The 25,445-nt window shown below is 40.1% G+C and overlaps 1 protein-coding gene across 2 annotated transcripts; it reads left to right on the top strand.

The window, feature by feature from the left end:
* The first annotated feature begins 3,158 nt into the window (after positions 1 to 3,158).
* On the top strand, positions 3,159 to 12,006 carry hnrnpa2b1.S (heterogeneous nuclear ribonucleoprotein A2/B1 S homeolog). Of its 2 annotated transcripts, XR_001936244.2 has the most exons (12): positions 3,159 to 3,318; positions 4,018 to 4,128; positions 5,924 to 6,070; positions 6,153 to 6,363; positions 6,450 to 6,551; positions 6,683 to 6,760; positions 7,732 to 7,797; positions 8,788 to 8,907; positions 8,984 to 9,115; positions 9,500 to 9,595; positions 10,718 to 10,818; positions 11,818 to 12,006. XR_001936244.2 is itself a non-coding variant. In NM_001086921.1 (11 exon segments), coding segments are annotated over 10 exon segments (1,041 nt in total). In that variant the 5' UTR covers positions 3,229 to 3,312; the 3' UTR covers positions 9,568 to 9,595; positions 9,741 to 10,207.
* Positions 12,007 to 25,445: the final 13,439 nt, after the last annotated feature.

Raw genomic sequence — 25,445 nt, 5'->3', positions numbered from 1 at the left:
AACTGGGAGCAAATCTAGGTCACAAAAACCAGGACCCACCGGTTATTTTCCAGTTGTCCTGCCAGCCAAGTCCGACACTGTAGATGCCAAATTTTAGTAAAATTCTCATGTGGTGCAAGGCCAGCAACATTGTTCTTAGAACTGTGGGGTAAGGGCATACTAGGCATACAGCCCACTTCTCTCCACCTGCGTTATGTAGGCAGGTGGAGAGACGCGGCGACCTAAGTGCAGTGCATTTTCAGCTATATTCAAGCTGTTTAGCTGCAATCAGCAACAAACACCTAAGTGTATAGGAGCAGATCCGTTTCTCTCCGCCTCCCTACAGGCAAAGATAAACAGGCCACATTCCAAGTGTGCCCTCACCCTAAATGTTAGTAACAATGCAGTAATGTATTCTTTCTGTATGGCATACAGCCTTATATATTATAGGGGCAAATCCCATTTGTACTGTATCCCATTCCCCACCCCCACACACAAACACAACAGAAGTGCAAACTGGGTGGAGAAAAAGCAATCTAAATGTAAATAACCTTTGTGGTCTAACCACACTTATGTCTATAGTGATAACATAATCACATTTGATTGGGTTAGAAAAGATTTCCCTTTTTATCTATTGCTTTAGTTTTTGCTGCATTCAACAATTCTAAAAGATGGTTAAAATAGCAATCATTCTTTTCTGGCAGAAACTTGGGCTTCAAGAGAAAATGCAACCCATGTAGTGTCCTGGTAGCCATACCTGAATACAAGTACTGTAGTAACTGTAGAATTGTAGTAGAAACTGCAGACCCAGCAACACCTGGTGTATAGAGGACCAGTAGGGATTCTGAATGATTCATACTTCAATATATATGTTGAGAACATATTTGTAACTTTGACAAATAAGCCCATTCTAGATTCTGCTGTGGGAACCAGTAATGTTTAGGTATGTCCTTGTCTGAGTATATGTTTGGACTGTGCCGGTGTCACCCCTGGAAAAAACCTGACGGGCCCGGCTCCCATGGGCCCCACCAGCCCAGACTTGATCCCACGGCCTATTGATAGATTACCTGACCTCTGAAGATATCAGTAGGTGTGCACTAGCGGGAGGCGAAGGGGGTTGTGGTGGGGGGGGCCATTGGGGTGGCAGATAGGTTTGCCACATGGCCGGTATTTTACCAGCCTGGCCGGATGAAGGTTGATCCCAGTGTTATTAATAATATATAGGTAACCCTAGTGGCAGAGGGCCCAAGGGGAGTTGCGGGCCCCTGTATGGCAGCTCTAGTGGGCCTGCACCCCCCCCCAGTTCAGAGTACATATGATGAAGGGGAGCACAACCTATCTATAGCCTATGTAAATATATACCAGAGGTAGTGCAAAAAGATGTTGAAGTATATACAGATGGGAGGTTGTGATCCATCTGGTGCTTTGTTCTTTGCACATGGGAGGGCTCAAAGTCCCTTTGAATATGCAGATGAGCTAGAGTAGGCCATCTGGCACCCTAGTAGGTGACTATAGGAGCCAATGTATGTACACCATCCTATTCCCTTGTACTTTATATAAAGATGGGTAAGAGTACCCTATAATACCATTCTCTATGTAGTAGTGAGTGTAATCCATTAAAGTACCAAACAGCAAGCCCCCATTTTAATCAGCATCCCTAAATGTACAATCCCTATACTTAAACAATGGGTCTCTTGTTCCCTGCAGCTTAACCTGCTAAGGAGCTTCTACAATTCAACTGCTTTATGAAATTTGATCTACAGATGTAAAGGGAGCACTAGAACATTATCTAGTCTTTTCCAGTCCTGGCACTTAATGCACAATGGCTGAAAAACGCTTGCTGAAATCCGCTGCCTGATTTCTGCCCTATTGTTGGTGGTAGCGTTATCTTTTTTCCTTATTCAAACATTTTGAATCAGAAGCAGGGTGAACAGACTTTGGTGGATTTTGTCTTAAAATGCAGAGATTCGTGGTTCTTCGTTGAAATCTGCTGAGTCTGTTTGTGCTGCTTCTGATTCAATATTTCTGAATGTGTAAAATAGAGGATGCTACTGCCAGTGGCAGGGCAGAAATCGTGCAGCGGATTTTGGCTAGCTTTTTTCAGCCCCAGTGTGGCCCTAACTTAAGGGCCAATATCAAAACCTTTGTGGATTATGTGTGATATCCGCCCACATAAACTGTAAATTATAGGTAAAGGGACCTCCTTCCAACTGTGTCTTTTACCACAAGACATGAAATCTCTGTATATTTATTTTATTTATTATAATGCTTGTCCTGCCTGTGTGTGTACTTTTCTACGCACACAGGCAGAGTATACAACACTGCACATGTGCATCCATCCAGATAACACATTTATACATACATTTAAACATTATTTCGTTTACTTTGAATGGCGGGCAGGTCCAAAATAATTTGCATCGATGGAAGCAAAAATTCACTTGTGCCATTGAATTAAAAAACAATAGCACAAGTGTATGAAAATAAAGTAGCCTGTACAGTGCACAGATTTTATTACGCCACATGTGTAAGTAAAAAGGGGCTGCTTGTGAGATCCCTATAATTCTGCATGTAACTGTTGCCCATCATTGGTTCAATCAACTTTCTACTACCAGCCCTACAGATGATCTGATTCATTGGGGAAACTCATATTTAGTCCAGTATTTACTATAGTTTAGTGTGACCAACAGAGCCCATGTGAAGCAAATGGTTTCTGAGGGTAGTGTTATGGGAATGACTGACATATCCACCTTTATTAATTACACTAGAACAATCATATTTTCATATTTCATTTAAAGATATAACGATCAAGAAAAAACGTGTTTTTTTTTTTAATCTGAGCCTGTAGGTATAATCATTTCACCTAGTTCCATGACCCCCATTGTTCACAAAATTAAAATCCCCACAATGCCTACAGAATTCCCACCCCCTACTACATTTTCCTATTCCGGTCTTTGTCAGAAAGGCGTACTATGATTCTTGAATATGATTACGATGAAACTGGTACCAGGCTATGTTTAAATCGTATTCCGCTTCGCAACGTACGTAACAAACTACTTTGTTCCAATTGTTATTTTGAAAAGCGGCACGTCCTTTCCATACTGAATTGGATCGGGTTACGACAACGGTTTTCGACCATAGCCCCTCCCTGCAGATTCCCATTGGATTATTACAAGTGACGTAGGTAGGGGCGCGGAGGGTCGTCGGCTTTGGAAGATTCTGGAGACCGCAGGGCTCGCCAGTCGCCATTTAATCTCAGTTTCGGAGCGGCAGAGAATCAGCGAGGCCGCGTATTTATTTATTTATCGTGTTATCTAGGTTCCAGTTGCAGCAGACATGGAGGTGAGTTCATTGCATCTACTATTTAAGATGTATATGCAGTAGCGGCCATAGAAAGTGTTGCATGTTAACTGGGCACGGGTACTGCGCTGATCTGCTGCCTGTGTTCCGGTGACTAGAGGGGCAAATGCGCAGCAAAGTGCAGATGTGCCACGTTTATCCGCGATGTCTGGATTCTAGTTAGGCCTTTCTATCAAGGGCGTGGGGAGATGCTACTACTCCGCACACAGGCAGGAGACCATCAGTTCCATTGTTACAATAGGAGAGTTTCAGATAATGGCGGCTTCGCTGCCGCCATCTTGTTGCTGCTGCGGGAGTTCTGCTAGTGGCCAGGGTCACGTGATGTGCGGGGCCAAATCGAAATGCACTGACCCTTTCTCGCACGTCAAATTATTCCTAAAATATGGAAATGTGCGGAAATAATAAAATTGGAGTATGTATCAATGTTACTGGTGCCTCCTTGATAACGCTGCAGGGGTCACAGACCTTGAAATAGTTGGACTCGTTTATCAAAACCGGGCAAAGTTGCCCATGGGCAGTTTCCTAGAGCAACCAATCAGGAATTAGCTTTTTAAAGCCAGAATAAATGCAGCAATTTGGTTGCCATGGGCAAATGTGCCCAGTGTTGATAAATGACCCCCAGTGGGTACTGAGTGTGCACCAACTTTCTCTAAATTGTGTCTTTATGTTGTGTATTTACAGAGGGAAAAGGAACAGTTCCGTAAGCTATTCATTGGCGGCCTCAGCTTTGAAACAACAGAGGAGAGTCTACGGAATTACTATGAGCAGTGGGGAACGCTTACAGACTGTGTGGTAAGTGTTGGGCTGTACCATCTTTAGTGGCCAATATAGCCTTGCCCTTCATGGCATTTACATCAAATATTAACACTATTAATTGTAGGATATAGAGCTGTAAATAAAATGAATCCCCATTATTGGCATACTAGAAACCTCTAGTGACCAAACAGAGGTATAGCATACTTTTCAAAGAAATATATTATAATAAATAGGGATGCACCGAATCCAGGATTCGGCCTTTTTCAGCAGGATTCGGCCGAATCCTTATGCCAGGCCGGTCCGAATCCTATTTTTGAATATGCATATTCGGGGTGGGGAGAGAAATCGTGTGACTTTTTGTCACAAAACAAGGAAGTAAAAATGGTTTCCCCTTCCCACCCTTAATTTGTATGTGCAAATTAGGATTCAGGTATTTGGCCGCATCTTTTGCAAAGGGTTCGGCCGAATCCAAAATAGTGGATTCGGTGCATCCCTAATAATAGATACACGCTCTTTAAGTAAAAAATGTTGTTTGTTAGATCATGTTAAAATATCAACCCCACCCCCCATGGAGCCTAACGCATTTCATGCTTACCTAGTCATAGCCAATCTCTATGATAGGTAAGCATGAAACACGTTAGGCTCCATCTGGGTTTTTTTTTTTTTTTACGTTTTAATATGATCTTACAAACATTTTTTTGAGCATGTTTTTAGAATAAATTTCTTTGAAAAATATATTTACTTCAAATATGCCATTGTACAAAACCTGTACAGTCAGGACAAGGTCACTCTTTTATTTCTTTAGAGCTGTAAAATGTTGTTTATCTTAAAGGGGACTTTATACTCCACAAATAGGGCTTGTGCTGGACATGCATTATGCCTTACTTTTCATTATTGTTTTTGTGGTGAACATGTAGATTGCACTGAAATTTTAATCTTCCGCCTCTTAAGGACCAATCGTTGTAGCTTGAGTTAACACCCCTCCCCCACAATGGGCTCCTCATAGCAAATGGTCACAACAAAGGAAGAGGGGAGGCATAGTCTCTTTTAAATGACCAAGCAGAGTATCTTTTGTTTCCCTGTTTAGCTCAAGAAATAAACACGGGGGCTAGTTGTGATTAAAGCAATAGATATATACATATATATTTGAAAAAAAAGCCCTGTTCATTGTGTTTGTGTTAAACAAGGCAGTATACTACTCCTTTTAAGGAACTCTTAACACCGCAAATATAAATGTTTAAGGGAATGACAAAACAATGTATTGTTGCCCTGCACTGGTAGAACTGTTGTTTGCTTCAGAAACACAACTGCTGTGTAGCCATGGCCATTCAAGCACAGGATTCACAGTAGATAACCAATAATCTCTGAATAATCCCATTGTATACTAGAGCTCATCTTTGTATCCTGTGCCTTTTCTCCTGTTTCAGCTTTGAATGGCGGCCCCATAGCTACATAGCAGCTTGTTAGATAAACTATAGTTGAGTTTCTGAAATAAGCACATCCGTTAGTGCAGTTCCATCAGTACATTAGTATACGTTAATACACTTGTCGAGTGATTTGTTGCAATGAGGGTGTTTCACAAGACATGGCTTTTCATACTTTGCCTTCTTCTATATAGATCTGATCGTTTTGCCATCTCTTTAAAGGCAAATCTATGACCCTCCAAATACCCCTGCTTCATTTTTTATTTTTTTTTAAGATCACTACATCATTCTTCTACTAATACATATGTATTACAGGTTGTTAAACATTACGTGCATACAGCTCTCAATCTTCTGGGAAGTGGATATATAAAATAGTCTTAACATTTTACCTTTTTTCCCCACTTTAGGTCATGAGAGATCCTGCAAGTAAAAGGTCCAGAGGCTTTGGCTTTGTAACATTTTCTTGCATGAATGAAGTTGATGCAGCTATGGCAACACGTCCGCATACTATTGATGGCAGAGTAGTTGAGCCTAAACGAGCTGTGGCAAGAGAGGTAATGTCTCGCTCAATAACCATCTTTAAAATCTGTGCTTCAACTGAAATAATAAATGTGCTTCTTGGTTTTTCTTTTTCAGGAATCTGCAAAACCTGGTGCCCACGTCACTGTTAAGAAATTGTTTGTCGGTGGCATTAAGGAAGACACAGAAGAGCATCACCTTAGAGAGTACTTTGAGGAATATGGCAAAATTGACAGCATTGAAATCATTACAGACAAACAGTCTGGAAAGAAGAGAGGCTTTGCCTTTGTGACCTTCGATGATCACGACCCAGTTGATAAGATAGTTCGTAAGTACATTTTGTTTGTAGCTGCTGACAATTTATTTTTTTAAATAAAAATATTCGTTTGTAACACTGAACTTTTCAATTTGTAGTGCAAAAGTATCACACAATAAATGGCCACAACGCAGAAGTAAGAAAAGCCTTATCTAAACAAGAAATGCAAGATGTTCAGAACACTCGAAATAATAGAGGCGGTAAGAGATTAAGGCACATATTTTGTCCCCCCCCCCTCTTCTTCCTTCATCCCTTTTAATCTATCATGCTCTTGATTTGTATATGCATGTGCTTGTAAGTGTATTCTTCTGATTTCATCTATTTATTTTAGGCAACTTTGGCTTCGGAGACTCCAGAGGTGGTGGAAACTTTGGTTCAGGACCAGGAGGCAACTTCAGAGGAGGATCTGGTATGTTTTTTTTTTTTTTTTTTTTCTTCTCCTCTCTTCACCACTGCCTTACAACTGTCATTTGCTTAATTTCCTTAGTTTAGGAATATCTAGCATATCCAATATCAACGCCTTGGCTTTAGTACAGCACACGATGCTGCTTTGGGGTACAAAAATGTTGAGGACCTAGACTGGGAAAACTTCAGAGAATTGGACTGTGACAATCTCAAATACCAATGAGGGAATTCACAAGTGGGGGAGACATTTTTTGGTGTGAAAGTGGTGTTAAAATATATGTAAATGATGTAAATCTCCATATTCACAAACAGAAATCTCCCAAAATACAGACTCAATGGTCACACTTCAGTTTTTGGTGAAAGAACAGTTTAGACACTTTGTTGTTTGCATTCACAAAACTTATGAAAAACAACTAACCATTCCTGCTGGCATTTTTAAAATGGAGTAAAGCTTAGTGTAACGCTTCCACTTGTTCTTCACTCTCCGTTGTTTCTTTGTCTACATTCTTTTAAATGGACTATGGAAGACTAATTGGCATATTAATGGCTATTAGCAGCCTAATGTTGTGGTACAAGCCCTGTTTTCTATACCAGAAATTACAGGTTTATATAAATAAAAAAAAATAGTATTAAAAAAAAAAAAAAGTAGTTTATTGCCAACATAAAGCTGGTCTTGTGTACATGTTCCTATGTGAGATAAATAGAAATGGATATGTGATAAAATGTGCCATATTGGCCTTTTATATGGCAGAGAATCTCACAATCACTTGTAGGCAACAAATGTACAGCAGAAAGTCAACTGATGACAGACTGACTGGTTTAGGAAGATCTAAAGTCAAATTCGTAAAATGTTTGAAATGCTGTGCGAAAGGCAATCTATAATGTTAAATAAAACATTCACATAAGTGGAGATTAGAGACTTGTGAATATGGTGGGAAATTTGGTTATTTTACTGAACCACTCTTGTCTTTACAGATGGTTATGGAGGTGGCCGTGGTTATGGTGATAATGGCTATAATGGATATGGTGGTGGTCAAGGCGGTAGGTATCTGCACGAAAACAAAATTTTTATCCTAATAAGTGACCAACAAAGAAGCTTCTCAGGAGGCAAAATTGACAAATGCCCTTTACGATCTTGTCAGGAAAAGGTTCAACTGTAACAGGGAATATGACACAGATCTGTACATTCAATGGCTGGTATAAACCACAGACTTGCAGAATTCATGGTTGTGTGAACACCGTGCCTCATGTGAGCCATAGCAACATTGTAGGGCTGGAAATGCCATACAGGCTTACAATATAACAAGTCTTTTAGATCAAAATAAAGAAATTGGTGCAAAGTGCCAATATAAGGACATACCACTGTGAATTAATGCCCAATAACAGACGTAGTGAAAACAGACAAATATACTCAGTTCACCCAGTCCATGGGTCAAAAATCCTAAACCACTTATTAGGACATAAGGGTGACGCCCTGATTAGTTTCGTTCCTACTGGGGTACTTACTCATAGGCTTATGGGCACACCCCTGAACAATTCTTTTAAAGGGGTGGTTGAGCTTTTAGTTAACTTTTAGTTTGTTATAGAATGGCCAATTCTAAGCAACTTTTTTTTTTTTTCATACTTTTTGAATTTTTTGCAATCTTTTGACTCTTTCCAGATTTCAAATGGGTGTCACTGACCTAATCTAAAAAACTGATCTAAAAACAAATGCTCTGTAAGGCTACAAGTATGGTGTTATTTTTTTTACTTCTTTCTATTCAGGCCTCTCCTGTTCATATTCCAGTCTCTTATTACAATCAGTGCATGGTTGCTAGGGTAATTTGGACCCTAGCGACCAGATTGCTGAAATTGCAGTCTGGAGAGTTTCAAAAAAGTCTTTCAGTATGGAATTATCCAACAGCACTGACTGCAAGGAAAACATATTTTTCATGCAAAGGCTTAATCTATTGATGTATTTTATTTTTTTTTACGGGAAAATTTTTCGTTTTGAACTGCTTCAATACTAATTGTTTTTTTTTTTTTTCAAAGGTGGCAACTATGGAGGTGGACCCAGTTATGGAGGAGGACGAGGAGGAGGCTATGGAGGTGGTGCTGGCTATGGCAACCAAGGAGGTGGATATGGAGGAGGCTATGACAACTATGGCGGAGGTAAGGAAGTACTGGCTGATCTATTTTGTTGTTTTTGTTTTTTTTTGTGTGTGTTCTGACGCTTTGTCTTTTATAGGAAACTATGGTGGTGGTGGAAACTACAATGACTTTGGTAACTATAATCAGCAGTCTTCCAATTATGGACCAATGAAGAGCGGTGGAAACTTTGGTGGAAACAGGAGTATGGGAGGAGGACCATATGGAGGAGGTATCGGATTTTACTAGTGACTTGCATGTTGAAATATGTAAAGTTCAATTGTTGCATTCTTAGGTGTTTCCTCCCCTGCTCCAGAGCTTTTATGGATTATTCTGTGATTCGATTAATAAAGCGGTCACTGCATTGTGAGGCTCAAATTTGGTTGAGTCCAGATAGTTATACGTTTCAGCCGTTACATAAGTGAGGAAACCTGCTCATTGCTGTGTGAAAAATGCCGTAGTATTTGCCATCACTTTTGTCCATTCTTAGCAGTTGGGTTTGTCTCTGCCCAGTAAGTCTATGGCCCTTTTTTGTGTCTTGAAGAGTTTATGTAACTTTACTGTTCATTTTGCTATTAGAGTTTTAAACTTTTTTTTATTTATTTATTTTTTTAAGGAAACTATGGTCCTGGAAACGCTAGTGGTGGAAATGGTGGAGGATATGGAGGAAGAAATCGTTATTAAATTTAAAACCTTTTTTAATCCCTCTTGGGTAAGTAACACGGAATTGTAATACATTGAAGCAAACTATAGATATATTCAGGCATCTAGCAACAGGTTTAAGCTTGAGGATGGAACTGTCTTTGTATTGGCTAGTTGGATAACAGCATAACCTATTTTTACTTCTATCGAAACAGGCTTCACTGTATAAATAGGAGAGGATGAGAGCCCAGAGGTGTAACGCAGCTGCAGGTTATCGAATTAACAATGTTAAGGAGACTTATCTCAGTCATGCATAATACATGCAGTGATATGACAGAAGACACCAGAGCAGATGCAGAGAGCCATTTTGTGAATGGATTGGAATATATTTAAGTACATTACCTTACGATGGAGGAAGGACTGTAAATTATATGCCTTTGAGTCAGTTTCATAGGTTTTTAACTGTTGTAGTGGTCATTGTAAAGAGTGCAGCAGCATTCCTTTTGATAATGTTATATTTTTAAGTTTCAGGTCACTTGAGACTTTTTTTGTTTTGTTTTTTCCTCGGTTTGAAAATTAGCCAGGATCATGGTGTAATATGAGCCTTTTTATTTAAAAATTTTTCAGTGTGTATAGTTAAGCTGTTGTACACTTTCATTTAATAAAATAATTCAAACGGAAACTGTCTTTCTAGATTTGTGTTTTACGAGGCAAGGAGTAGTAAAATGTCTCAACGATGTCAAGTATGTGTTTGTTTGCAGTCTTAAGGAGCAAAGTATATAGATAACAGAGGGGTATCTCTGCAAAGAGACACCTGCTTAGATCTTTTAGATGCATCTGCTTCTTCAATGGCAAGGAAAGGAATAAACCCCAGCGAGGTACTCTGCCCAGGGTCTAGTACAAGAGAAGCCCCTGAAAGCGACTACTAAGTTCAGACATAAACTGAGCTAACGTTCTGGATAAAACTTTTGCTACTCTAGATTAAGGATGGCAACGAAAGCTGAGGGGTAGAACATATAGTTTTATACTTCTGTAGGTAAGAACTTATTTTCTTTCTTTCCACACAAAGATATGGTATACGGTATAGTATGTTCTGCATTTAGTTACCGCCTGAAAAGTAAAATGTCATTTAGATTACACTCTATCCTATAACACTGAATTAAAATGTTGCTTTTTTTTGCTGGATTTTTAGCTGTTGGTTCGAACATGGACAAATGCAGGCTGAGAAGACTAAGCTTGTTTCCTCAAATATGCTTCTGGTTGTCTCTTCTGTCAACCATTAAGAAACTACAGGTAATGGAATAGGAAATATTGCACCCAATTAAGTTAATTCATGTCATATTCCCATATTACTGGAGACTGAGGTAGATTAACTTTAAAATTAACCTTAGTGTGTTCTATGCAGAAGTAGTCTATGGCAACCAGGAATTGTGTACCATTTCCAAAGCACTTGTCCGGTTCCCAGCTGCCCATATGACTTGTGCTCTGATAAACTTTAGACACTCTTTACCCTTTCATCCCCCCCCCAGCAGTCTAACAGAACAATGGGAAGGTAACCAGATAGCAGCTCCCTAACACAAGATAACAGCTGCCTGGTAGATCTAAGAACAGCACTCAAAAAAATTCAGGTCCCACCGAGACACACTCCGTTCCATTTAGTAGGAGAAACAGCCTGCCAGAAAGCAGTTCCATTCTAAAGTGCTGGCTCTTTCTGAAAGCAAATGGCAAAATGACCTGAGATGGCGCCTACACACCAATTACAACTAAAAAAAAAAAAATACACTTGCTGGTTTGGGAATGACATTTTATATTGTAGAGTGAATTAATTGCAGTGTAATTTAGAGATAAACGACTAATCTCCCCGAAAAGCCTTTCTGCCGGCTAGAACCTAAATCGCCAGCAGGATGGCACTTGGATTGCTTTGTTTTCTGAAGTCACCTGGTTTCCATGTGAGGCAGCTTTAAAAGACAAAGCTCTTCAGGGGGATTATCGACCGAAGAGGAGACTATTTAGTCGCCAGGCGACTAAATCTCCCTGAATCTTTGGGTGTCTCTGCCCTCTAGAATCCCTTTTAAGATTATTGCTGTGCTGATTTGGTTTTTTAGTTGAGCAATTTGGTTGGAATTCAATTTCAGATCCCAGTGCTGAGGCAGCAGTCCTAACCACTGAGACTATGCCTTGCTTGTATTGGGATAGAAAAGCTAATAGAAGCAAGGCTAAAACAGTTTGAGGACTATAATATGTGGTATCTGGTTTTCTCCACTAAATGCAACTTTGTTTTTCATCCAACAGTGAAGTAAACTGGAATTGGGCCGTTGAAGGGTATTTTCTTGCTGCTATCCGTTTCTACTGAAGGTCAACAGCGTCATTTTCTTGAAGAAAGTCCTAAATTTAAACAGATTTTAACTTTTTTATTACATGTCTAACTCAACAGGCTGGCTCTGTTTTCAAAGTTTAATAAAGCTTATATATATTTCTAAAGTTTTGTGAGGAGAGATTTTTTTGCAAGTTGTCTCGCATACCACTCTCTACATCAGTGATTCCCAACCAGTAGCTTGTGAGCAACATGTTGCTCTCCAACCCCTTGGATGTTGCTCCCAGAGGCGACAAAACAGGTTCTTATTTTTGAATTCCAGGCTTGGAGGCAAATTTTGGTTGTATAAAAACTGTGTACTGCCAAACAGAGCCTCAGTGTAGGTTGACAATCCACATAGGGGCTACTAAATGGCCAATCACAGCACTTATTTGGCACCACAAGAACATTTTTCATGCTTGTGTTGCTCCCCAACTCTTTTTACTTCTGAATGTTGCTCACAGGTTCAAAAGGTTGAGGCTCTACATCAGTGATCCCCAACCAGTAGCTTGTGAGGTGAACAACCCCTTTAAGTTGATGTCTTGGCAGGCACTATTTTCTACTACAGGCTCCAAAGCAAAATAGGAAGAGCAATAAAACATCAATGTCCCTGATGTAATAAACTATCAGCCACATTTTACCATATGATTTGCTCATGCCCTGTTAGGTTCTTAGATTTTCTTAATGTGGTCTTTCTACTAGTCTGTCTTCTGGGTATAGTAGATGACCATAACTTGTCCAGATATGCCAAGAATAGTTACAGATCCTTATTGTTCTAGGATAAATATTGCCATGCACTGGATGGGTCCTCGCCCACCTACATTAAAAACAGATACAACTGGTCAAAAAAGCTATACCTCTTATAAAACTCACTTCGGGGGCAAATTTACCTAAAAAAAGAAATCCAGAAATTAAAGTTTAGTAAGTTCCCATTGATAATGCAAAAGAGGGGTTGTTGGAGCACTCCTACGGCGAAGTAAAAATGTATTAAAGTATAATGCAAGTGCTACTGCCAAATTAATCCGTGCACATTCCCTGGGCTCCTGTAATTCAATATATACACAAGTGTTACTAGATGCAGTTAAAAACATAAAGCCACCATTAGTTAAACGGGGTAGGTATGGGGGGGCTACAAACCACATGAAGCTCAGCCACAGCTTCAGGCTACATTTCAAATACAAAAGGGGGGGTGTGGGAGCACTCCTAAAGCGAAGTAAAAATTGATAATGGGTGCAGAGGACTTGTATTCTATGTGAATTTGTGGTCACAGCCTCATTGCACCTCCTGCTTAATGTTTTTAAAAATTAGTGGTGAGCACAACTTTCACTTGTGTTATAATTTATACAGGAGCTCCATGTTGTAGCCCCCACCATTTCCAGCTATAGTCAGGTGATCCCACTGGTGGCCAATAAAAGGGCAGCCAAGTTTGGGAATTTTACTTTGAAAGCAGCAAGTAAGTTGCAGGTAAAACCTAGCCCCTTTGTAAAATGTATAATTAAGCAATAGAATTCTTAATGAATCAGATGAAAATTGAGCATAGGACTGGCCAGATATGGGATGACTTTGACGTAGTTGGCCATCTTAAATATATTGCAATATATGGACAAACAATCATTGTTTTGTTTAAAGGGTCATTTTTAGTAGCTTAAAGGAAAACTATACCCCCAAAATGAACACTTAAGCAACAGATAGTTCATATCATATTAAGTGGCATATTAAAGAATCTCACCAAACTGGAATATATATTTAAGTAAATATTGCCCTTTTACATCTCTTGCCTTGAGCCACCATTTCATGATGGTCTCTGTTATGTCTCAGAGATCACCTGACCAGAAATACTTCAACTCTAACTGTAACAGGAAGATAGTGTGGAAGCAAGACACAACTCTGTCTGTTAACCCTTTAAGTGCCAGCAGAATTTCACATTTTGGTTACGCGAAATGCCAGCCGTTTTTGAAACATTTTGTGCTCTCTCAATTTAGGGGCATTTTCTGAGGGGAAACCTATAGTTTACCTAGGAAAACTATACATTGTTTTTTTCGGTAGAAACTGAGCTTTCTAAATCTGCCTGAGTTTTCATGTATTTCCACCTGTGCAAAAAAATTTATAGTGCTAAATACCAAAAAAAAATGAAAAATTACCATTTTTCATCGTATATCAATTTATACCAGAAAAATATTTCATTTTACGGATGAAAATCCAACTGATTTGGAAAGCCTTATGTCTCTCGAACGTGCCAATACCAGATATGTATAGTTTTAGGGAGATTTAGGACTTCTGTACCTCAAAAACTCCCGGCAGTATATTGCCGAATTTTGAAAGCACTAAGGCAGAAAACGGCATGCTTTAGATTCCAAGGCAAAAACTCCTGAAACGTAGGTTTACCCCAGAAAACCATACATTTTTGAAAAGTACACATTCTGCCGATTACAAAATGGGTAACTATGTCTCTCTAATCCCAACTACCAAACATAAAAGCTTGTCTGAAAATAGCGGTTTTTCAAAAAAAAATTCAAAATTCTGAAAAATCATTGCAAAGGTTTTATTTTGCTGCTCCGCATATCCCAAACTATATTAGGTACCAAGAAAAAGCACCTGAAATATGATTGCCAGGGGTCCACTGAACAGTTTGATACCCATTATGCATAGGTTTACCAAAGTATCTGGCATTTAGAGACACCAATATGAAGTTAGCACATCCAAATTGATCAGGACTTTACTTCAGCTACTGAGAAATCAACACATTGACTGCATTTTTTGTGGGGTAAAAACACAGAAATATATGTTTACCCCCAAACCCATATATTTTTGGAAAGTACACATTCTACAGAATCTAAAATGGGTACCCATGCCTTTCTGCTCCAAACTACTGAGTCGCAAGGCTTTCCCAAAATTGTCGGTTTTGGTGAAATATGTGAAAATTGCCTCAAACCTTCAACTTCCCAGCACCATATCACCCATGTATCATTATGTACTAAGAAAAAGCACCCTAAATATGATTGCCAGGGTTCCTCTGAACATTTTGGTGGCCATTGTTCATAGGTTTACCAAAGTATCTGGCATTTAGAGGCCCCAAAATGAAGTTAGCGTATACAAACAGTCCCGTGGGTAACTTCAGCTAATGAAAAATCAAACACATTGACTGCATTTTTGTGGGGTAAAAACACAGAAATATATGTTTACCCCCAAAACCCATATATTTTTGGAAAGTACAAATTCTACCGAATCTAAAATGGGTACCCATGCCTTTCTGCTCCAAACTACTGAGTTGCAAGGCTTTCCCACAATTGTCGGTTTTGGTGAAATATCTGAAAATTGCCTCAAAGCTTCAACTTCTCAGCACCATATCACCCATGTATCGTTACACACCAAGAAAAAGCACCCTAAATATGATTGCCAGGGTTCCTCCAAACAGTTTGGTGGTCATTGTTCATAGGTTTACCAAAGTATCTGGCATTTAGAGGCCCCAAAATGAAGTTAGCGCATACAAACAGTCCCGTGGGTAACTTCAGCTAATGAAAAATCAACACATTGACTGCATTTTTGTGGGGTAAAAACACAGAAATATATGTTTACCCCCAAAACCCATATATTTTTGGAAAGTACACATTCTACCGAATCTAAAATGGGTCCCCATGCCTTTCTGCTCCAAACTACTGAGTCGCAAGGCTTTCCCAAAGTTGTCGGTTTTGGTGAAATATCTGAAAATTGCCTCAAAGCTTCAACTTCCCAGCACCATATCACCCATGTATCATTACGTACTAAGAAAAAGCACCCTAAATATGATTGCCAGGGTTCCTCTGAACATTTTGGTGGCCATTGTTCATAAGTTTACCAAAGTATCTGGCATTTAGAGGCCCCAAAATGAAGTTAGCGCATACAAACAGTTCTGTGGGTAACTTCAGCTAATGAAAAATCAACACATTGACTGCATTTTTGCGGGGTAAAAACACAGAAATATATGTTTGCCCCCCAAAACCCATATAGTTTTGGAAAGTACACATTCTACCGAATCTAAAATGGGTACCCATGCCTTTCTGCTCCAAACTACTGAGTCGCAAGGCTTTCCCACAATTGTCGGTTTTGGTGAAATATCTGAAAATTGCCTCAAAGCTTCAACTTCTCAGCACCATATCACCCATGTATCGTTACGCACCAAGAAAAAGCACCCTAAATATGATTGCCAGGGTTCCTCCAAACAGTTTGGTGGCCATTGTTCATAGGTTTACCAAAGTATCTGGCATTTAGAGGCCCCAAAATGAAGTTAGCGCATACAAACAGTCCCGTGGGTAACTTCAGCTAATGAAAAATCAACACATTGACTGCATTTTTGTGGGGTAAAAACACAGAAATATATGTTTACCCCCAAAACCCATATATTTTTGGAAAGTACACATTCTACCGAATCTAAAATGGGTCCCCATGCCTTTCTGCTCCAAACTACTGAGTCGCAAGGCTTTCCCAAAGTTGTCGGTTTTGGTGAAATATCTGAAAATTGCCTCAAAGCTTCAACTTCCCAGCACCATATCACCCATGTATCATTACGTACTAAGAAAAAGCACCCTAAATATGATTGCCAGGGTTCCTCTGAACATTTTGGTGGCCATTGTTCATAAGTTTACCAAAGTATCTGGCATTTAGAGGCCCCAAAATGAAGTTAGCGCATACAAACAGTTCTGTGGGTAACTTCAGCTAATGAAAAATCAACACATTGACTGCATTTTTGCGGGGTAAAAACACAGAAATATATGTTTGCCCCCCAAAACCCATATAGTTTTGGAAAGTACACATTCTACCGAATCTAAAATGGGTACCCATGCCTTTCTGCTCCAAACTACTGAGTCGCAAGGCTTTCCCACAATTGTCGGTTTTGGTGAAATATCTGAAAATTGCCTCAAAGCTTCAACTTCTCAGCACCATATCACCCATGTATCGTTACGCACCAAGAAAAAGCACCCTAAATATGATTGCCAGGGTTCCTCCAAACAGTTTGGTGGCCATTGTTCATAGGTTTACCAAAGTATCTGGCATTTAGAGGCCCCAAAATGAAGTTAGCGCATACAAACAGTCCCGTGGGTAACTTCAGCTAATGAAAAATCAACACATTGACTGCATTTTTGTGGGGTAAAAACACAGAAATATATGTTTACCCCCAAAACCCATATATTTTTGGAAAGTACACATTCTACCGAATCTAAAATGGGTCCCCATGCCTTTCTGCTCCAAACTACTGAGTCGCAAGGCTTTCCCAAAGTTGTCGGTTTTGGTGAAATATCTGAAAATTGCCTCAAAGCTTCAACTTCCCAGCACCATATCACCCATGTATCATTACGTACTAAGAAAAAGCACCCTAAATATGATTGCCAGGGTTCCTCTGAACATTTTGGTGGCCATTGTTCATAAGTTTACCAAAGTATCTGGCATTTAGAGGCCCCAAAATGAAGTTAGCGCATACAAACAGTTCTGTGGGTAACTTCAGCTAATGAAAAATCAACACATTGACTGCATTTTTGCGGGGTAAAAACACAGAAATATATGTTTGCCCCCCAAAACCCATATAGTTTTGGAAAGTACACATTCTACCGAATCTAAAATGGGTACCCATGCCTTTCTGCTCCAAACTACTGAGTCGCAAGGCTTTCCCACAATTGTCGGTTTTGGTGAAATATCTGAAAATTGCCTCAAAGCTTCAACTTCTCAGCACCATATCACCCATGTATCGTTATGCACCAAGAAAAAGCACCCTAAATATGATTGCCAGGGTTCCTCCGAACAGTTTGGTGGCCATTGTTCATAGGTTTACCAAAGTATCTGGCATTTAGAGGCCTCAAAATGAAGTTAGCGCATACAAATAGTCCTGTGGGTAACTTCAGCTAATGAAAGATCAACACATTAACTGCATTTTTTGTGGGGTAAAAACACAGAAATATATGTTTACCCCCCAAACCCATACATTTTTGGAAAGTACACATTCTACAGAATCTAAAATGGGTACCCATGCCTTATTGCTCCAAACTACTGAGTCGCAAGGCTTTCCCAAAGTTGTCGGTTTTGGTGAAATATCTGAAAATTGCCTCAATGCTTCAACTATCCAGCATCATATCACCCATGTATCATTACGTATCACAAAAAAGCACCCAAATTGTGATTGCCAGGGGTCCTCCAAACAGTTTGGTGCCCACTGTGCATAGGTTTACCAAAGTATATGGCATTTAGAGGCCCCAAAATGAAGTTAGCACATACAAATTGTCCTGTGGGTAACGTCAGCTAATGAAAAATCAGCACATTGTCTGCATTTTTGTGGGGTAAAAACACAGAAATATATGTTTACCCCCCAAACCCATACATTTTTGGAAAGTACACATTCTACAGAATCAAAAATGGGTACCCATGCCTTTCTGCTCCAAACTACTGAGTTGCAAGGCTTTGCCAAATTTGGCGGTTTTGGTGAAATATCTGAAAATTGCCTCAAAGCTTCAACTTTCCAGCAACGTATTGTCCATGTATCATTACCAGCATAAAGCATCCTAAATATAAACATAGGGGTCTACTAAATAGTTTGATGCCCAATGTGCATAGATATACCAAACTATGTGGCGCACAGAGACCCCCAAATGACAATATGTATAGACATTTTCACGGCTGACGCGCTGGCTGCTGCAACATAACCACCCGGTGTGTGTATTATGCGACATTAGACCACCTAACAGTACAGAGACCCCAGAAAACCATATATTTTCAGAAAGTACACATTCTGACGAATCCAATATGGGTAAATAAGTGTTTCTACTACAAACTGCCAAACTGCAAAGCAATGCTGAACATAACGGTTTTTATCAAATTTCTGAAAATCATCACAAAGCTTGAATTTTACCCCATTATATGCTCCACGTTTCGTAACGTATCAGCATAAAACATCCTAAATATGAACGCCAGGGGTCTACTGAACACTTTGATGCCCAATATGCATAGATATACCAAACTATGTGGCGCACAGAGACCCCCAAATGACAATAGTGTATATACATTTTCACGGCTGACGCGCTGGCTGCTGCAATATAAGCACCTGGTGTGTGTATTATGCGACATTAGACCCCCCTAACAGTACAGAGACCCCAGAAAACCATATATTTTCAGAAAGTACACATTCTGACGAATCCAATATGGGTAAATAAGTGTTTCTACTACAAACTGCCAAACTGCAAAGCAATGCTGAACATAACGGTTTTTATCAAATTTCTGAAAATCGTCACAAAGCTTGAATTTTACCCCATTATATGCTCCACGTTTCGTAACGTATCAGCATAAAACATCCTAAATATGAACGCCAGGGGTCTACTGAACACTTTGATGCCCAATATGCATAGATATACCAAACTATGTGGCGCACAGAGACCCCCAAATGACAATAGTGTATATACATTTTCACGGCTGACGCGCTGGCTGCTGCAATATAAGCACCTGGTGTGTGTATTATGCGACATTAGACCCCCCTAACAGTACAGAGACCCCAGAAAACCAGATATTTTCAGAAAGTACACATTCTGACGAATCCAATATGGGTAAATAAGTGTTTCTACTACAAACTGCCAAACTGCAAAGCAATGCTGAACATAACGGTTTTTATCAGATTTCTGAAAATCGTCACAAAGCTTGAATTTTACCCCATTATATGCTCCACATTTCGTAACGTATCAGCATAAAACATCCTAAATATGAACGCCAGGGGTCTACTGAACACTTTGATGCCCAATATGCATAGATATACCAAACTATGTGGCGCACAGAGACCCCCAAATGACAATAGTGTATATACATTTTCACGGCTGACGCGCTGGCTGCTGCAATATAAGCACCTGGTGTGTGTATTATGCGATATTAGACCCCCCTAACAGTACAGAGACCCCAGAAAACCATATATTTTCAGAAAGTACACATTCTGACGAATCCAATATGGGTAAATAAGTGTTTCTACTACAAACTGCCAAACTGCAAAGCAATGCTGAACATAACGGTTTTTATCAAATTTCTGAAAATCGTCACAAAGCTTGAATTTTACCCCATTATATGCTCCACGTTTTGTAACGTATCAGCATAAAACATCCTAAATATGAACGCCAGAGGTCTACTGAACACTTTGATGCTCAATATGCATAGATATACCAAACTATGTAGCGCACAGAGACCACCAAATGACAATAGTGTATATACATTTTCACAGCTGACGCGCTGGCTGCTGCAATATAAGCGCCTGGTGTGTGTATTATGCAACATTAGACCCCCCTAACAGTACAGAGACCCAGAAAACCATATATTTTCAGAAAGTACACATTCTGACGAATCCAATATGGGTAAATAAGTGTTTCTACTACAAACTGCCAAACTGCAAAGCAATGCTGAACATAACGGTTTTTTTATCAAATTTCTGAAAATCGTCAGAAAGCTTGAATTTTACCCCCATTATATGCCCCACATTTCGTAACGTATCAGCATAAAACATCCTAAATATGAACGCCAGGGGTCTACTGAACACTTTGATGCTCATATGCATAGATATACCAAACTATGTGGCGCACAGAGACCACCAAATGACAATAGTGTATATACATTTCACAGCTGACGCTCTGGCTGCTGCAATATAAGCACCTGGTGTGTGTATTATGCGACATTAGACCCCCCTAACAGTACAGAGACCCCAGAAAACCATATATTTTCAGAAAGTACACATTCTGACGAATCCAATATGGGTAAATAAGTGTTTCTACTACAAACTGCCAAACTGCAAAGCAATGCTGAACATAACGGTTTTTATCAAATTTCTGAAAATCGTCACAAAGCTTGAATTTTACCCCATTATATGCCCCACATTTCGTAACGTATCAGCATAAAACATCCTAAATATGAACGCCAGGGGTCTACGGAACACTTTGATGCCCAATATGCATAGATATACCAAACTATGTGGCGCACAGAGACCCCCAAATGGATATATAGTAGATAAAATTTACAAGGCAAAACAAAATAAGGCAGTAAAGAGTGAAATGAAAAAAAATCCAATAAAACCACAAAAATCAATGTTTTTTTTTCCAGAATAGTGTTATCGGCCGTCAGAATCACAGTTTGAATATTTTAGCTGGGCCAAACAGGTTATACGGCTAGAAACAAGTGAACACAACATATGCAGAGCTGAAAATGCAATAAAATGGCTAAAAATTCAATAAAATGGCTAAAAATGCACCAAAATACCCAAAATTGCAATATAATCACCGAAATAACATACAAAAGATATTGCACAGTACGGTTAGCGAATACGCTATTGGTAATGGCAATAAAACATTTTTTTCAGCCAAAAAAAGAGACGATGCGATAAGAAAAAAAAAAAAAAAGCCACAATGCCATGTATGTGCGTGTGCGTGTGTACAAATGGTAAATTACATGTTATGTGCGCGTGTGTGCGTGTGCACATGTGTGTAAGTGCAGTGAGTGTAAGTGACCCCCCCAATCCCCAAAAATGTATGTGTAAGTGTGTGTAAGTGTGAATCTAAGTGTGTATTACTGTAATAAGTGTGTGTTGGTGTGTTTGTGTGTGTAATTGTTGCACTAACCTGAAAAAGTCGCTGAAGACTGTTGCACACGATGTGGAGGGGTCCCAGGAAGACATCTGCGACGATCCTCGTGTTCCTGTGCTGTGGGGGCGGAGATCAACGGCGCAGTGCAGGCTGCAGCAGCAGGACACGTAAGTAACACGTGCCTGCTGCTGCTTTTGGGCCCCTGGGCGATCGCGCCCCAGGGGCCACTCGATCCCCTGCTCTGCTCGTTGCCTAGGGGCAGGGGATCGAAGCGGAACGGAGCGAGCGGCTCTAACAGCCGCTCCTCCGCTCCACAACCCGGAAGTGCTGCAGAACGTAGAATCTACGTTCTGTGGCATTTCAAGTTACTTTTCCACAGAACGTAGATTCTACGTTCTGTGGCACTTAAAGGGTTAATTGGCTCATGTGACCTAACATGTATGGTTTGTTGGTATGTTTGTGAGTACAGTGAATCCTACGATCCCAGGGGGCGGCCCTTATTTTTTAAAATGGCAATTTTCTATTTAGGATTACCCAATGACATATACTACTAGAAAAGTATATTATTATGAAAATGGTTTATTTACATGAAGCAGGATTTTACATATGAGTTGTTTTATGTGATATCTTTTTATAGAGACCTACATTGTTTGGGGGGGTATAGTTTTCCTTTAAAGGAATTGTTCAGTGTAAAAATAAAAACGGGGTAAATAGATAGGCTGTGCGAAATAAAAAAATGTTTCTAATATAGTTAGTTAGCCAAAAATGTAATGTATAAAGGCTGGAGTGATTTGATGTAACATGTCAGTCAGGACTCTACTTCCTGCTTTTCAGCTCTCTTGGTTTACAGACTGGTTACCAGGCAGTAACCAATCAGAGACTTGAGAGGGGGGGGCCACATGGGTCATATCTGTTGCTTTTGAATCTGAGCTGAATGCTGAGGATCAATTACAAACTCACTGAACAGAAATGTACCATGTGGCCCCCGTTCAAGTTGCTGACTAACTCAGAGTTAGAGAGCTGAAAAGCAGGAAGTTGGATTCTGGCTGTTTTATTAGACATCTGTTCATTCCAGCCTTTATATATTACATTTTTGGCTAACTAACTATATTAGAAACATTTTTTATTTTGCACAGCCTATCTATTTACACCGTTTTTATTTTCACACTGAACTGTTCCTTTAAGGCACAGGATGTTTCACTGTCCTTAAAGGAATAGTTCAGTGTGAAAATAAAAACATAAATTACGGAAAGTGGAACAAGGAGTATGCCTAGACTGCGCCAATCTTATCACCTCATCCTTTAAATCCGTATCTCAGATTATAGAGAGCGAATGGTCAAAACCAGATCACCATCTTCCCCAAACCCAACGGTTCCTTAACACTTACCTGTTCCTGAGGAACAACATAAAATATGGGACAAGGCCCCTAAAGTAGACTCCGCAGTGGCACGCCTGTCCAAAAACACAACACTTCCAACAGAGGACGCGGCTTTCAGAGAGCCAATGGACAAAAAGATGGAAGTGTCTCTTAGAAGGGGGTATACACATGCCACATCTATTCTCAGACCGGCAGTGGCATCTGCAGGTTTAGCCTGTACCGCCAGATTCTGGTGTCAGGAGTTACAAAAACACCCCACTTCACTAGAGGAATTACAAGAGGAACTAAAATGTCTTAGCTCAGCCTTAGCCTTTTTGTCAGACGCTGCCATTTACATAGTACGGCTGGAAGCCAGAACCAGTATTGACACAGTAGTGGCAAGGAGAGCACTCTGGTTGGGGCATTGGTCAGGAGATACAGCATCCAAGACCAAATTAATGAATCTAAAATTCACGGGGGATACTTTTTTCGGACCTGACTTGAAGCAGATTATTACTGAAGTTACAGGGGGCAAGAGCACCTTTTTACCATCGGGCAAAACACCCAGATCTGAACAGACCAATAGATCTTACAATAGGCCTTGGAGCTCCCAGGGCCGCTCCTTTCGGAACACAACATTTCGCCCCTCACAATCAAGTGGAGAGACAAAGAAGAGTAGGCCTATCTAGTCCAATCAACAGACAGACCAGGAAGCCAGGTCCGTCAAAGCCCAACTCAGCCTGACTCCAGGCTCAGCATAGAGCAGGTAGGAGGCCGTCTTCAACAGTTTTTTCCTGTATGGCAAGACCACATACAAGACAATTGGGTACTCTCAATCATAACAGAATGGTACCGAATTCCATTCAACAGCCTACCTCCTGCTCCTACAAATGCTCATCCACACCAAAAAACCATCCATAAAACTCGCTCTAGCTGCAATTGTGAATGAACTGAAGCACAACAATGTCTTTGTACCAGTACCTGCCAAAGAACTTTACAGAGGTTTTTACTCAAATCTCTTTTTGGTCTTAAAGGGGAAGGAAACCTAATTGGCGCAAAAACCCTCCCCCTCTCCTGTGTTTTGTCCACCCTCCCTCCTCCCCCCTGGCCTACCCGTCCCGCTGGGCAAATGCCCCTAACTTGTTACTTACCCTTCTGAGCAGATCCAGTCCAGGGAGTTCACAGACGACATCTTCTTCCACGTGATCTTCTTCCTGCTTTGACCGGCGCATGCGCAGTAGGAGCATTTTGCCGGTACGGATCTACTGCGCATGCGCCAAAAGTCACGATGTACTTTTGGCGCATGCGCAGTAGATCGTACCGGCGAAATGCTCCTACTGCACATGCGCCGGTCAAAGCAGGAAGAAGATCGCGTGGAAGAAGAAGGGCACCTTCAGGCCGGTACTAAACCTAAAATCTTTAAACAAGGGGGTGTTCAAACAGAAATCCCCTATGGAGTCCATTTGGTCGGTGGTAATGTCAGAGCATTTGTTTTTTAGATGGGGTCAGTGACCCCCATTTGAAAGCTGATTCAGAAGAAGAAGAATGCAAATCATTCAAAAACTTTAAAGAATAAATCATGTAGACCATTTAAAAGGTTGCTTAGATTTTACCATTCTATAAAATACTAAAAATTAACTTAGAGGTGAACCACCCCTTTAGGTCTTGCAAGCTGGCAAGAAGCACTAAGGCACAGACGTTCTAACACTTTTGTGACTCTCAGAAGAGCAGATCAATGTATCAATCTATCAGAATGTGTTCTGTTGTTCCCTGTTTTATGGGACATGGAGAACTTTAACACCCCACCAAATTATTGATCCCTGAAAATGGATGAGCATTTTCTGACAATGAGCACAGTGTAAATACAGGTATGGGATCCTATATCCAGAAATCTCCGCTTTATGGAAAGGCCGTCTCCCAAAGACTTCGTTATAATCAAATAATCCACATTTTTTAAATTGATTTCCTTTTTCTCTGTAATAATAAAACAGTATTGTACTTGATCCTAAATAAGATTTAATTAATCCTTATTGGAAGCAAAACCAGCCTATTGGGTTTATTTCATGTTTACATGATTTTCTAGTAGACTTAAATTATGAAGATCCAAATTAAGGAAAGATCCATTATCCAGAAATCCCCAGGTCCCGAGTATTCTCGATAACAGGTCCCATACCTGATCTAGAGGATTATGATATTGTTCCAACAGGTAAAAGACCTTAGAAAACCTGAAAGAATCCTAACCCCACTTCCCACAATTTGTGGCTTGTTTTTTTTTTTGAGAACAAAGTAATACTTTCTTTTTGAATTCTTCATAAATGCTACTTTTTTTCTTTAGAATCTCTTCTTTCCCTCCAAGTATATATGATATTGTGTCATGACCTTTTTACAATAGAAAATATGAACACACAATGGGTTTTTGCAATGAAAATAATTGGCGCACAGGAAATTTTAAAAACTAGAAAAATTATATCTCCTGCGCATCCCCAGTGTTTCTGAACCAATGTGGGTGTGGTTGGACAGCATGCCGTCCCCTAAAATCCTGCCGTCCTAGGCCCGGGCCTTGGTGGCCTCTCCACAATTCCAGGCCTGAGAATGCATATTTTCTACCACTGACGATTTACAGTGTATGTCTGCCATAATT

Source organism: Xenopus laevis, chromosome 6S, assembly GCF_017654675.1.
Source record: "Xenopus laevis strain J_2021 chromosome 6S, Xenopus_laevis_v10.1, whole genome shotgun sequence".
Taxonomy (NCBI): Eukaryota; Metazoa; Chordata; class Amphibia; order Anura; family Pipidae; genus Xenopus; species Xenopus laevis.
The sequence above is the reverse complement of the archived record's forward strand: the minus strand, read 5'-3'. Positions and strand labels throughout refer to the sequence as shown.